Genomic DNA, 14,437 nt, shown 5'->3' on the forward strand with positions numbered 1-14,437 from the left:
GGTTTTGATTTGCATTTCTCTGATAATGAGTGATGTTGAGCATCTTTTCATGTGTTTATTAGCCATCTGTATGTCTTCTTTGGAGAAATGTCTGTTTAGTGAACTTTCTTGAGTTCCAGATGCTGGGCCTATCTCCAAGCACCTTATGCATATTAATTCACTTAATCTTCACAATAGTAGGCACTATAATCGTCCCCACTTAAGGAATGAGAACACTGAGAACAGGCATGCCCTAAGCTGCTGGGCCCTGTAGTCAAGTGAGACCAACAGAGGGCAGTGGAGGGGAACACATGGTGAGGGGGTAACAGTAAGATGTGTGGCCAGCCCAGGTAGGTAGATTCTATCTTAATTGCTCACATACACCAGTCTTCCAGGGGGCAGGCTGCTTCCAGCTCAGAGCTCTGCTGCCTCAGGGGAACACCTGTCAGTGGAGCAGGCAATGATGAATCTGGGAGGGGTGTGGAGGACTGAGCCCTGGGCTGGTGGTAAGATAGGAGCCCACCTGTTCAATAAAAGCAAACTGTGGACAAGTTCCTACCGAACCTTGTTGGGGGTAGGGTGTGTGTGTGTGTGTGTGTGTGTGTGTGTGTGTGTGTGTGTGTGTGTGTGTGTGTGTGTGTGTAGGGGTGGACAATTGTTGATAAAGCCTCTTTCTGTTCAGAAGGGTAGACTCAATATTCATAAAACTAAGATCGTGGTATCTGGTCCCATGCTGCTACTGCTGCTGCTAAGTCGCTTCAGTCGTGTCCGACTCTGTGCGACCCCATAGACGGCAGCCCACCAGGCTCCGCTGTCCCTGGGATTCTCCAGGCAAGAACACTGGAGTGGGTTGCCATTTCCTTCTCCAATACATGAGAGTGAAAAGTGAAAGTGAAGTCGCTAAGTCGTGTCCGACTCTTCACAACCCCATGGACTGCAGCCCACCAGGCTCCTCCGTCCATGGGACTTTCCAGGCAAGAGTGCTGGAGTGGGTTGCCATTGCCTTCTCCGATCTGGTCCCATAGCTTCATGGTAAATAGAAGAGGGAAAAGTGGAAGCAGTGACAGATTTTATTTTCTTGGGCTCCAAAATCACTAGAGACTGTGACTGCAGGCACAAAATTAAAAAACACTTCCCTCTTGAAAGAAAAGCTATGACAAACCTGGACAGTGTATTAAAAAGCAGGAATATCACTTTGCCTATCAAGGTCTGTATAGTCAAAGCTATGGTTTTTCCAGTAGTCATGTACAGATGTGAGAGTTGGACCATAAAGAAGGCTGAGTGCCGAAAAATTGATGCTTTTGAACTGTGGTGTGGAGAAGACTCTTGAGAGTCCCTTGGATAGCAAGGAGATCAAACCAGTCAATTCTAGAGGAAATCTACCCTGAATATTCATTGGAAGGACTGATGCTGAAGCTGAAACTCCAATATTTTGGCCACCTGATGCAAAGAGCTGACTCACTGGAAAAGACCCTGATCCTGGCAAAGAGTGAAGGCAGGAGGAGAAGGGGACGACAGAGGATGAGAGGGTTAGAAAGCATCACTGACTCAGTGGACATGAATTTGAACAAACTCTGGGAGATAGTGAAGGGCAGGAAAACCTGGCGTGCTGCAATCCATGGGGTCACAAAGAGTTGGACACAACTGAGCAACTGAACAACAATATACTGAAGGGTATTTAGGAAATGCAGAAATTATACTCACTCCCACCTCTGGGTTTTTGCGTGTGGTCATCTGCTTAACTGGCACTCCCCACCCCTGCCCATTGCCCGGTAATTGGCTTTTTGTTACTAAGATCTCAATTGAAAACTCTTCTTCCCCCCTTGGGGAGATCTGCCTTGGCCACATTCTCTACCTGTCACTGTCACATGACATGTTTTCTAATTCCTACCCCAGAGTGGGAGAGTGGCCTAGTCAGGTGCATCACCCTTATTCCTCATCTGATAGTTACTATTTATTCATACACTGCTCATTCTAGAGAGTCAGTTCCTTGAGTGTGATAGAGTCTAATGATCCCATTAGACCTTACCTCTGGGTCCATGCTGCCCAGAACCGGTCTGGCATGCAGCAAGTGCTCAGTGCTTTTTGAAATTCTGGAAAAGGTCCTTTACCAAATCATCCTGGCTTTCCAGGCTGGGATCTGTGCCCTCCCCTTCCCAGGAAGCTCTGCACATTGTACCTGGTCTGACCTGGAGGAAGTGGCCTAGCCGTCTTGGCCATTGGAGTTCTCCTGGCTTGTGGCCCTCCCTCCTTCCTGGGCCTGACTGGGCCGTTCTTCCACTCTCAGCAGATTCCACTCCAGGGTGATGTCCAAGAACCTCTATGTGGGGAAGCCAGAGGTGTGGGGCCAGCAGTGTGTGTATGTGTAGGGGCGTGGGGAGTAAGGAGAGAGGGGGATGGCCTCTCTGGTTCCCAGCCGAGATTGTAGAAGAAGGGGCTGGCTTTTCAGAGCCTTCCAACACTGCTTTTTGCAGGAACACAGGGCATCTAGAGATGTGGCTGCTTTTCCCCTAGAGTGAGAACCCAGACTCTGTGTACAGACAGACGTGGAGAGGAGGGAATAAAACTTTGGTTTATTAGACTGTATGCTTCCTCTTTGGGGTACAAAGTGAGAGGCCGTGGGGGTGGGGAGGATCTTTGACTTCTGGGGACATTGGTGATCGCAGACTTTGTCTCTGTGAACTCTGTGCTGCCAGGATGACCCGCTGAATGAGGGAGATGCTGATGACAGGGCCCTTCTGGGGCCCTAGTCGACATGTAACAGAGACCAATCCGGCTGGCCCTGTCCTTTGTAGGATTTAAAGAGCAGAAGGCTGAGAACATTTGTCTCATATTAAAAGAAATAAAGGCTGAAAAAGTGGAAGGTCTCTCAGGGGGCTCTATCACAGGCAGTGGCATGCAGACTCACTTGTGTTGGTGTGCGGGCCAGGCCTGTGTGAGAAGCGTGTGCTTTTGTACACATTATATCCTCCACAAGCAGCCACAAGCCCCCGTTCTGTTGCTGGGCTTGGGCTACTCCGGAGGGCTTCTTCCCTACCATCCCCTGCTGCCTTTTGTGAGAACCTGGCCCATGGATGGTACTGATGAAGGGGAAGCTTTCCGTGAATCTCAGAACATGCCCTTTCTTTTTGGTTCTTTCCTCGTGCGTGCAGGAGGTGAGCACCCACCTCCGTCCCGGGTCCCTGGGGATGGGTGGAAGACTTGGTGTCAGACAGAGGGGCTCACTGCGCAGCAGGTGTGGGGTGGCCACAGGGCATATGCAGCATCTCAGCTTCTGCCAGGCCCGTGCTGAGCCCACTCGGGCTGTGCAGAAACTGCCTCATCAAGGGGGAAGTGTGGCACCCGAGGTGGGGGCCTGGGCCCCTGGGTGGCTCGGCGGGCTCAGTGACCGTGGTGGGGAACGTGAGCGCTGTGGTCCCGCTCCTGTCCATCCTCTCAGCCACTGTTCCTGTGGCTCCATAGTGCTGGGAGCCCCCCGGCGCTGTCTGCAGCTCCAGAGCAGTCTTCTGCCTGGTGGGCAGGGCGCTGTCCGCAGCAGGGCCAGGCAGGGGTGGTCCAGAGAGCTGGGGGGCCTCTTTCTCTCCAGCCTTGTGCCAGATATCTTTCTGGTGGGGCTGAGTCTGGCATTCATCCTGGGTGAAATGTACCCTCTTCATAGAGATCTCGGGGTTGCCCCTGGGGCTGGCCACCTCCAGAAGCTTCCTCGTGGCCGACTCCATGGAGATGACGGTTGGGGAGGAGAGTGACTCTCTGCTGAGAGGTAACCCTTGGGGGAGGCGCGAGTCTTCTCTCAAGGTCTCCAGCCTCCTGGTGGAAGGGGTGGCCAGGGCTGCTTGGCTTCTGGCCTCTGAGTGATTTCTGACCTTGGCTTGACTCTGGACCTCAGGATGGCTCGTAACCTCAGTCTGGCTCTTGACTAGAGTTTGACTTTGGACCTCCTGGCCTGAGCAGTTGGGCCTGCCTCTCCCACTGTCTGTGACACTGACCTCGTGGGCACTGTGTTCCCTTGGGGGCCCCTGAGAATGGACCCTGGTGTTACTCCCAGGCTGGAGGCTAGACATGGAGCTGAGCGCCTTGTGCACGGCCTCCTCGATGTCCAGCAGCCTGGCCAGGGTCTGTTCCTTCAGCCGGGCCACTTCCGTGCTAACCCTCGTCAGCTCCCCGAAGGCCTGCTCCACCGAGGCCTCAGGCTTGCGGGGGGTAGTGGGTGCAGGAGGGGCTCCTGGCAGCTGGGGCACAGCTTCAAAGAGCCTCCGCAGTGCCCGCACGTCCACAGTGCTTTCGGCCTCCTTCTCCAGAGCTTGCACCTGGCTCAGGAGGCCCTGGAGCTCTTGCTGGCCTCCCTGCAGAATCTCAGGGCTCTCAGGGGCCCCTTGCTGGGAAGCATCCGTGCACTTCTCTCCTGGGAGGCTAGGGCCCTGCTGCAGTGAGATGGGGTGGCTGCTGAGAGCTGAGAGCCCGAGGAGGTCAGGGTTGTGGTGGTTGCTGCCCGTAGCCTGGCTCTTGGTGGGCCTGGGGGCCACGGTGCTGGGGCCATGCTGGGGGCTGGGCTGGCTCTGTCCAGCAGGGCCCTGGGGCAGAGGTACTCGGCCCTGGTCTGCGGCAGTGGAGACCTTGTTTGGCTGAGGGTCGTGGTCGGCTGTAGCAGTCTCACCTTGTTTGTATTTTCCTGGCCCCGCCTCCACAGTGGCACTGTGAGCCAGGGCGGAGGGCTTGGACAGCCAGCGAGGAAGGGGGAGTTGGCTTAGGTGTGCAGGTTTGGGGGGCAACTGGGGCTTCTTTCTCAGGTGTGTGGGAGGCTCCGGTTTCAGGGTCTTTGTCTGTGACTCCCCAGGGCTTTTCTGGCCAGCAGGGCTGCTGTGGGAGTGAAGGGGGTCCTGCGTGGGCTTGGAGTCCTGCCGGATGGAATTCTCATCATGCCTGGGTTGGGCTGGGAAGTCCGGTCCCGTCACAGCAGCTGGGAGAGGAGGAGGAGGAGGAGGAACAGAGGCATTACGGGAGTGCAGATTGGCACCTGCCGCCCGAGGCCCGGAGGCCTGAGTGTGGTGGGCTAAAGGGGCAACCTGCAGGGTGGTCTCTGCAGCTTGGAGGCCCCCTGGGCTGAGTCCTGCCGTCACTTTCTCTGGAGGCCCCCAGGCCTTCTGTGTGTGGCCCCCTGGCTCGTCTTGCCCGGGCCCGAGACTCTGACCCGGTCCTTCCAGGAGTGGAAGGGGTCCTTGCTCAGATGGCCGGATACCCCTGGGTAGGTCAAAGGTCCTGACGGGGCGAGCAGTGTAGATGCCATCCTGAATAGTCACCCACCCCCCAGGCAGCCCTCCAGGCAGTGCTTTCTGTTCCCCACTGACCTTTCCGGGGGCTGCTGGGATCCTGGGGTTGCCTCCCGCCAGAGGCCTGCTGTTGCTCTGGGCAGTCCCTGTGGCCGGTGCTTGCAGAAGCCCATCCTGGACAGGCATAGAGGCAGCCCTGGGGGTGGGGCCTGGCTTGTGCTTGCTCCGAGCTTGCTGCTGCAGGCTTTGGGCTTCCGCTGTTGCCGTCTTCCGACTCTGCATGGTGATCTGGAGGTCTGGGAACCTAGGTCCTGGGGGCGTAGTCATGGCTCGCTCTGACTTTCCTAAAGCTTCCATCCCTCTCTGCCCAGTGTACCTGTTTTCCTGCTTTTCTTCGCCAGCCAGAGAGACTGCCTTTCCAGTGGCCTGTGGGGCGCAGGGTGTGGCCCCTGGCCCTCTCAGATGCCCCATCCCCATGCCAGGGTCCAGTGGGGGAATGTGGATGATGCTTTCAGCTGCAGGCAACTTCTGGGCCCCCTCGCTGGCCGGCACTGGACTTGAGTCAGCCGGCGGCTCCCACCGCAGACTGTGCAGGCCACTCAGGTCTCCTTTGTTGATGCAGCTGGCCAGCAGCTGCACACTGCTCCTTTCGGGGGCCCTACTGGCTAGCCAGGGTTGCAGGGAGTAGGCGGTCAGTGCCACCAGGCCCTGTTCTGTCTCCTGCATCACCAGCCCCGTCCTCCCCGCTGAGGTCCCGAGGCCACAAGCCAGCAATTGCTGGAACTCAGGGTCCATGTCCTCGATGCTCCCACTGCTGCCTGCTGTTGGCAGCTTCAGCTGCTTGAGGTGAAGCTGGCCCGCGGGGTCCTCCTGCACCAGCAGCCCCTGCTGGTCCACGTCTGCCCGGCGCAGCACTTGGCGGACAATCCTGGGAAGCTCCCCAGACACCAGCTCCTCCTTTCGAACGTGGGGTCCGCCTTGCCCTGGGCCTGGGAGCACGTACCTGGCAAGGCAGAGCTCCCCTGGCCCTCGGGCCTCCATGAGGATGCCTCCATGGTGCAGGATGCCAGGTGTGGCATGCAGCGTCCACAGGGTCCCCTCAGCTGCAGTCTCTCGCCTCTCCAGCACCCTGTTGCCCGAGGGACCCACGGCCTGCTCTTCATGGAGGGTGCCCCCTCGGATGCTCTCAGCAGCCAGGGAGCCCATGGGGCAGTTCTCAAAGAGCCAGGTGAACTTGTGCACTGAGCCGGCTGGGACGGGCTCAGGGATTGCCCTGGGTCCCTGGTCTTCTCTCTTGCCTGCCTCCAGAGCCTGGAAAACCTCCTTCTGACGAGACACCTGCCCCGAGGGGATGTCCACTCTGCTGGAGTACCGCACAGGCCCCCTTCCGCAGGGGTGGCCCGAGGCCTGCAGAGGCTCAGTCTCAAAGACGTGTCTCTCTGTCTGTCTTTCCCCAGCCTGGACCTGGCTGACCTCAAGGTGCTGCTCCTTGGAGCCTTCTGGCCAGTCCGGGGATTGGGGCGCGAACATCCAGGTGCACGACCGTGCCTTGCTTGTGGGGTCTGTGACCTCTGACCCCTGCCTCTCGGCCAGCTCACTCATTGGGCATGTCTCGAACAACCAGCGGATGGTCTGCACATCACCTTTGTGGGGTTCTTCGGGCTGAGGGCCTCCCTGAGGCTTTCCTTCTTCTTCCTGTCGTTCCTGCTGCTCCCGTTGGTGGATTACCTCCAGGGGCTGTGTCTCAAAGAGCCACCGAGCAGTGCCCACATCTCCGGCCACCACTTCCTGCCGGGTGATGCCCCGCACCACATCGACGGTACTGGGGCTTCGGCCTAGTCGGTCTAGGGGCTGTGTCTCAAACATCCACTTGTAACCCTGCACGTCACCTCCGACTACCTGTTCTCTGCTGACGGAGGTCAGGGCGTGGAGGTGACCTTTGCCATCCTGCATGGCGTACACTGGGGACCCTGTGTCCTGGGACTGCCCAACAGACTCGGTTCCTTCTGCTCTGTGTATGCTCCCAGGGGCCAAAGCGTCCCCCTGCCCAATACTGTCCAGGGGAAGGGTCTCAAAAAGGTTCTTGAAGGTCTTCACATCTCCCTTCACTCCATCCCTCTCGGGGGCACCCTGACCTCTGGGGTCATCATTGGATAGACGCTCATTTGTGAACCTCTCGCCCTCCTTGGGACCCACCCGCTGCAGGTGACCCACTTGGACGTTGTCTCGGAGGGTGTCCAGGGGCTTCGTCTCAAATAGCCACAGGGTGGAGCGGACATCACCGGGGACCACTGCCTCTTTGGGTGGGGCCTCTGCTCCGGCCTCCTCGTCTCCCTTGAGAGTGTCTAATGCTCGGGTCTCAAACAGACGCCGCTGCTGCTGAACGTCTGGACCAGGAGGGATAAGGTCCGGGGATGGCTGGAAGTCCTTCTCATCCACTACAATCTCCCGGATGGCATCCAGGGGCTGGGTCTCAAAGATCCAGCGAGTCGCACTGACATCGGGCCGGGCTGCCTCCTCCAGGGAGATCCCCCGGATCACCCGCACCTGGCTGGGGTCCCGGTTGATGGCGTCCAGAGGCTTGGTCTCGAAGAGCCAACGGCCAGACCTCACTGCGTTGCTTTGTATCTCCTCTCGGTAGGCGGCCTTGACCTCGTGGATGGCGCCCTCTGAGTCCTGGATGGCACACAGCGGCTCTGTTTGGAACAGTTTCACTGTCTTCTTCACATCGCCCTTCAGCTCCTGGATCTCTGAGCGCAGCTCCAAGGGGCTCTGCTCCTGGGTGGAGGGGCGGGAGCCAAGGCGGTCCAGTGGCCGCGTCTCAAAGAGCATCCTGGTACCCTGGACGTCTCCGCTGGCTGCAGGCTCCCTCACTGTAGCCTCTGGTGCTTCAGCACGAACCGTCAGCTCATCCAGTGGCTTCGTCTCAAACAGCTGGCGGGCTGCACGCACGTCCCCTCCGGATGGCTGAGGTCCAGCCGGCTCCTGGTTTATGCTGTTAGCAAAGGAGCCTTCCTCAAACTTGCGGGAGGTGGCCTGGACGTTGCCACCAGGCACAGACTCCTTGGCAGGTGGCTTCTCACGGTCCCCAATGGCATCTAGCCGCCAGTTCTCAAAGATCCAGCGCATGCACTGGACGTCACCCTCGGTGGGCTCCTCAGAACCCAGGACCTCAGCCAAGTCTTCAGCCACGGCCTCGGCCAGATTCTTGCGGAGCTCGGGGTGGATGTGCTTGTAGAGGCGGCGGAGCTCGCTGGCTTGCCGCTGCTGGTGGAACTTGGAGAAGGACTCCTTGGGTGGCGGCGGTGGCAGATCCTCCAGGGAAGGTGGTGGAGGGAGGGGCAGGTCCTCTGTAGCTGCCATCGGGATGGTTGGGGTGGGGGCCACCTGCGTCTGGGCATCAGCCATCCTTCTGAAGAGAGGGGGCAGAGGTGAGGATGGGGTTGGGGAATGTAGGGGGGATGGGGGTTGGTTGCTGGGAGAAATGTCAGAGTAGCCCTAGGTGGCATGTGCTTAGAGACCACCCCTCCTGCTTTCCACACCTCACCAGGGTCTCACCCTGCCACCTGCGTGGCTGCTATGTGACAAGTCTTGAATTTAAGGCATATGGAGCCATCCATCAGGTGGGTCCCTGCTCCCCCAGGATCACCTGGGTTGTCAGGGAGCCAGCAGGGCCCTACAGGCTTTGATATTCTGTCTTCCAGTTAAGGGGTGCCCAACCCCGCAGTGGGAAAACTGTTCCTGTCCTGTCCCATCCTTGCCTGCTTTTGCCAAAATCAGTGTTTCCCTGGTAGATTCCCAGGTGAGTGGCCTGGGGATATTCTGATTTAAGGGATCCCAGCCAGGGAGAAGCAGGTCCCTAAACTGGTAACTGGGCTTTCCTGGTGGCTCAGACAGTAAAGAATCTGCCTGCAGTGTGGGAGACCTAGGTTTGATCCCTGGGTCCGGAAGATCCTCTGGAGGAGGGCTTGGCAACCCACTCTAGTATTCTTGCCTGGAGAATCCCCATGGACAGAGGAGCCATAGTTACCATGGAGAGCAATAGTTATCAGTCATGTTTCCTTTCTTAACACCAGAGGGCGCACTTGTCCCTTTCACTAGGGGGCTGTCCAGCCTCTAGCTCTCGGCTCTCCTTTCTCACGGCCAGGGAGGCAAAGCAGGGGCCGGCAGCTCTTGCTGCAGCAGAAGCAGTAAGGCTGAGCGAATGTTCACCAGTTGTCTCGCGGTTAGGCAGAACCCAATTCTGAATCCTAGCTAGGGGTTTTCTGAGCTAGGGGGACCTCTAGGATCTTCTGGCCCAACCACTCTTGATTAAAGATGAAGAAAAATAGGTCCAGAGTCAGATCTCAGCGAATGAGGCTCAAGCAGTGCTGGAGGGGGTTTTTAAACACTTTAGGTAGGAAGTGTGACACTTTCTCAGTGGCTGTGGTGGCCCTTTGTTTCCCAGAAGACACCCCAGGAGGGGAGGCAGTGAGACTGAGGGCCTTCCTGCAGCGAGAGCCTCACCCCTTGCTCATGGACCCCCGTCCCCAACTGTGTGCAGCACGGATCTCCTGTGCGCTCCTTCCTCCCTCTTCGTGCCCATCAGCTTCCACTGAGGCACTGCTCCCCACGCCCCTGGCCCACCGCTCAAGCCCTTCTCTGGTCTCTGTCCTCAGTGTCTTATCTGTCTTGTGACAGGTGTACTAACAGTCCCCAGAGGCCAGTAGGGAAAGAATGAGAAGCATGTCCCCCCCTCACTGCCCCTGACCCACAGCTCTGCTCCACGCTCAGTGCTAAATATAGCTGAGGTCCTGGCCTCCACACAGCAGCCCTGGGCGGGGGCAGGGGGGGCAGGTGTGGATAGAGGTCAGGCTCAGCCAGTGGGACCCTGGGAGTCTGACCCCCTCAGCTCCTTCTCTGGCCTGCAGGATGACCAGTGCTAGAACCATCTTCTGGGCATAGAGACCTGGAGGTGGGGGAAGGACTTCCTTCTCTCGACTATCTCAGAAGGGGGAAACCAAGCCCTGCTTGCCCCACCCACACCCCGGCCTGTCCTCTGAAGACATCCAAGGAGTGTGACCTCTAAAGTCGACAGCCCAAGGCTCATCACATGCTCTGGGTGCTGCCTTTATCCTCTGAGTGCTCATGAAGACACCCCCCCCCCCCACCAGCCCGCCAAAGGCAAACCTTGACGGTCCCCACATCCTCCCTATCTTGTCACCAGTGTGGCCTGAGCGGATGGCGTGTACAGGCCACCAGCTCCACCCCAGCTCCACCCCCACCCTCAGGAATCTCCAGAATCCCTGCTACAGTCACGTATGATCAGAATCAGAGTTCAGAGGGGGCAGACCTGAGGACCCTCCGAGGTCACTGAGCCCAATCCCCTCCTTGTTCAGAAGGGGAAACTGGCCCCAGGAGGGGAAGGAGCTGACCCAGGTGGCTCCACCAGGCGGTAGCAAGGCCTTCCCACCTCGTTCTCAAGGGTGGCGGCCGGGCAGGGTGAAGGCAGAATTCAAAACTGGTACCAGACTTAGGGTAAGGCCTGAACCCTAGGGGTATCCCTGAGCTTGGCCTCCCAGGACTGGGCCAGCCTCTCTGGGTGACCCCCACTTTTGCCTCCAAGTCCGCTCTTTCTTGGCCCAGACCCCTTCACACATCTCTATACTTGGGCAGACTCAGACCTGGTCACCCCAACTTCATCCCCCAGATCTTCCTTAAGGGCTTTACTACTGGGCAAGTTGATGGCCCACATCACACCCGGGCCCTAGGCCATGTGGGGTGCTGGGCTCAGGCCAGCTTTGGGGAGACATTTCTGGGCCAGCTATGCCAAGACTTCTACCCACAGCAGCTGGGCATGGGGCTTGTCCTGGCAGCCTAGAGTCAGGCCCGCTTACCCCCCTCCCGCCCCCATGTCCTCCCCCGCCTCTTCTGTCCAGACACTGGCCTAGCTGGGGCTCCTTGGGAGGAAACCCTGAAGCCTGAGGAGCTCCATACCTGATTTTAAAAATCACAACTCCAGAAGAAGAAAAAGAAAAAAGAAAAAAAAAAAAAAAAGTAAAAATCACAACTCCAGACCACCTCCTCCAGCAAGCCTTTCTGGATTACACCAGACTGGCTGGAACCTGGCCCTCTGTAGGCCTTAGGCCTGTGGTAGCCACTCTGAGCGCCCGTGGGGGTCACGATAACTCTGGCAATGTCCTTGTGGAATCTTTATATCAGGCCCCTCCACTCACCTGCTGCAGATGTGTGACCCCAGCTCCCACCCCTCACTCAGAGCTTCCCCTAACACGCTGCCCTGAGAGGGGCCAGAGGGGGTCCCGGCCTGGAAAACCAGCCCCATTGCTGTGGAGAGAAAGGAGCGGGTTACCCACCTGCGGGTCCTGCTTGGCTGATGGGGTTCGGGGTCTTCGGCAGGTGTGGCCTCCGGCTCTGTTGTTGCTCTTGTTGGGGCTGCCCTGGCTCTGCTGGCTCTGTCGGACACCTTCTTGCCGCCCTGGCTTGGGGTCTGTGTTCCCTGCCAGCCTCAGCAGCTGCCTTTATCTGTCTGGTTAGGGGGTGGGCCAAGGTGGGGGCGGTGGGGGGAGGCTAAGGTCAGATTATGAAGTGGTTCGGTTATTTTTAGGGCAGTGGAAGTGATTCTCCATCTCGGGCATGAGTTACATGTCCTTTCTGCTAGGGAGGGGAAGAGGAGTGAGCGGGGGAGAGCTTCATTCACCCAGGTCTCCTCTGAGGATTGGGGTCAGTGACTCAGCTGTGGTGTGGGGTGCGGACATCCCAGACTATTCTGAGGGAATGAATAAGGAGGAGCATCTGACACCTGGTCACCTTGGCCCCCCATCCTGTGAGCTCCCACGTCCCTACCCTAGCCTCTGACCATTCCTGACGTGTGGTATGTGCCCCCCTTGCCAGGAGACTGGAGGCCCCCTGAGGGCAGGCCTAGGCCCTTGCTCCTCAGTTCCCAGCCCGAGACCCCTGAGAATAAGGCCCTTCTTCTCCCCACTCCTGCGCTAGACATTTCCCCTGTCTCTTCCATCCGTCCCCACGTCCCACCGCACAGGTATATACAGCCCTGAGTGCACACAGCTGGATTTGGGGGAAAGACATCTGTGACTCCAGGCCCCAGTTCTTCACAGGGTCCATGGTTTGTCAGAGGATTCCGCAGCCTGGGTCTGTGGTGTTCACAGCAGAGTATCTGGGTCGTTGTTTACTGTCAGGCTCTTGCCTCTGACTCAGGGCCCAGGCTTTCTGGGAACGGAGGGGAGGGGAGGGGCAGCACGCGGGGAGCTGACTCTGGGGTTATTTCTGACCCGGAGTCATCCGCTGCCAGTCACAGAAGGAGCGTGTGTGTACGTTTGTGTGTGGGGGCCATGGCTGCCCCTCCTTGGCTGCCCAGAGCCCAAGGGACTTAGTAGGCTCCAGAGGTCCTGGCATTTAGGCCGGGAAGGGCAGTGTGGTGAGGGGCATCGGGGGACCACGCAGAACACAAACGATGGAGGCATTTTGCCCGGGTTCCACGTGGAAGTTGTGTTCTGCTACCTGGCAGAACAGGGTCTTCCTTCCGACATCCTGGGTGCCCTCTGGTGCCAGGAGGTGATGCCAGGCACTGCTCACTCTTTCCATTGAGTCAGTATCAGGCAGGCAGCCTTGGCCTGGGGTGAGAAGAGGGGCATCGGCGAGCCCTCCTCCCTCGCCTCCTCTCTGCCTCTGGCTTTTTTGCCTTTCCCTGCCCCAGCGCCTGTTTCTCGGATCCTGTCTCTCCCTGGGAAGGGCAGGAAGATGCCCATCCTCTTGGGCCAAGGGAGGAGGTGCCTTAGTGCCTGCCCTCTGGAGTGCTTTTGAGACTTGAATGAATTCACATGTGAGAGGGTTTTGTGAGAGTGCTTAGCACATGGCCTGTGTTACACAAGGGCCTATGTACAGGTTATTATGTACGTAAGAAAAGGAACGTACCTGGTGGAATCCATTTTTGTACTCCCTGCAACTATGATAAACTCACGGTAGAAATTTCTCAGGCCTGGTTTGTTTTTATCTAATACAATTGTACTGTCCAATACAACTGCCACTAACCACATGAGACTATTTAAATAGGTTAAAATGAAACAAAATGAAAAATTGTATTCCTGCATCCCATTAGCCACATTTTAAGTGCTCTGTGGAGCATAGTACAAAGTGTTTCTGTCGTTGTGGAAAGGTTTCTGATAGCACTGTCATAGACACTGAAAATCTCATCGAGGATGGTGTTTCCTCCTTTGCCTTGGCTCCAAGGATACTCTGAGCTAAATGTTTAGTCTTTTAGCAGGTAGACTCTGTGGGGCATCCTGTGTCATGAGGGTAAACAACTGTCCCAGTTGTCTGTCTCTGAGGGGTTTCCCAGAACAAGGGGCTTTCAGTTTTAAAACTGGGAAAGTTCGAAGAAAAACAGGCTGAGCAGGTCACCCTCCGTGTAACGATCTGACAAAATCACATCATGAAGGTGTCAGTGATAAGGCCATTAAGGCAGTGGTCAGGCAGTGTTTATCAGAGTATTTCTGGTGGTGGAGATGCTGGGCAGTTATCTTTTTAAAAGCCCCCTCAAATCATTTTGGGAAGGAGGCTGGGAGTAAATCATCACTACCCTGAGGTCGAATAGCTGTGCTGGTTAATTGACCTGTCGGAAGGCAGAAGGGCTGGGAGGGAATGGAGAGGGAAGGTGGTCGTGTTTCAGCGATTACAACCTGCACACCACCACCCCCGCCCCCGCCACCCCGCTTCTGGAGTGCTCCGCAGTCTTGAGGGCACATTCCTCTGTCAGTCCATCCCTCTTCAGTGGGGCTCTACTGAAGTTGGGGATTAGTCAGAAGCCCGTGCCTGTCTCCCAGGAAAACGAGTACTCCGGCAGAGAGAGTGAGCAGCTGGCAGCAGACTCACCTGATGTTTCAGGAGAGGCAGGACGTAGGAATGGTTCAGAGCCAGGCTGCCTACTTGAGTTTGAATCCTGTCTGTGACACTTACTAGCTGTGTGAGATGTTGGCAAGTTAACTCATCCTGTCTGTTCGTCAGTTTCCTCATCTATAAAATGCACATAATAATAGTGTATACCTCAAAAGGTTGCTGTGAGGAACATACATGTGTCACACCACACACATCTGGTATGGTGCCCAGCATATGTAAACTCAATGAGTAAGCTCAGTACGTTTTCCCCTGGATCCCCACCACTGGCAACTTTCCCC

The 14,437-nt window shown here is 57.1% G+C and overlaps 1 protein-coding gene and 1 long non-coding RNA gene across 8 annotated transcripts in view; one reads left to right on the forward strand and one right to left on the reverse strand.

The window, feature by feature from the left end:
* The window catches only part of LOC133045634 (uncharacterized), a 94,156-nt gene that overhangs the window by 15,195 nt on the left and 64,524 nt on the right, over positions 1–14,437 (forward strand). Inside the window, exon 6 of one of the 6 annotated variants that reach the window (XR_009690291.1) lies at positions 7,888–8,006. The exons of 4 other annotated variants lie outside the window; for them this stretch is intronic. This is a non-coding gene — a long non-coding RNA (uncharacterized LOC133045634). Of the gene's footprint in view, positions 1–7,613; positions 7,671–7,887; positions 8,007–14,437 lie in introns of those variants that run through there. One more of the 6 variants, XR_009690292.1, reaches the window with a different exon arrangement.
* XIRP1 (xin actin binding repeat containing 1) lies at positions 2,500–11,992 on the reverse strand. 2 transcript variants are annotated; one of them, XM_061127822.1, is made up of 3 exons: positions 11,600–11,992; positions 5,325–8,658; positions 4,850–4,936 (listed from the first exon to the last, which is right to left on the reverse strand). In XM_061127822.1, exons 2-3 carry the CDS (start codon positions 8,652–8,654, stop codon positions 4,928–4,930), a joined length of 3,339 nt encoding a protein of 1,112 aa, XP_060983805.1. In that variant the 5' UTR covers positions 8,655–8,658; positions 11,600–11,992; the 3' UTR covers positions 4,850–4,927. The 2 variants fall into 2 exon arrangements, with proteins under 2 accessions (XP_060983804.1, XP_060983805.1); XM_061127821.1 differs by having other exon boundaries at positions 2,500–8,658.

The sequence above is a fragment of the Dama dama genome, chromosome 24, assembly GCF_033118175.1.
Source record: "Dama dama isolate Ldn47 chromosome 24, ASM3311817v1, whole genome shotgun sequence".
Lineage (NCBI taxonomy): Eukaryota > Metazoa > Chordata > Mammalia > Artiodactyla > Cervidae > Dama > Dama dama.

Excerpts from the sequence above, each read along its gene's own strand:
- XIRP1 (XM_061127821.1), bottom strand. The coding sequence starts at position 8,654 with ATGGCTGATGCCCAGACGCAGGTGGCCCCCACCCCAACCATCCCGATG.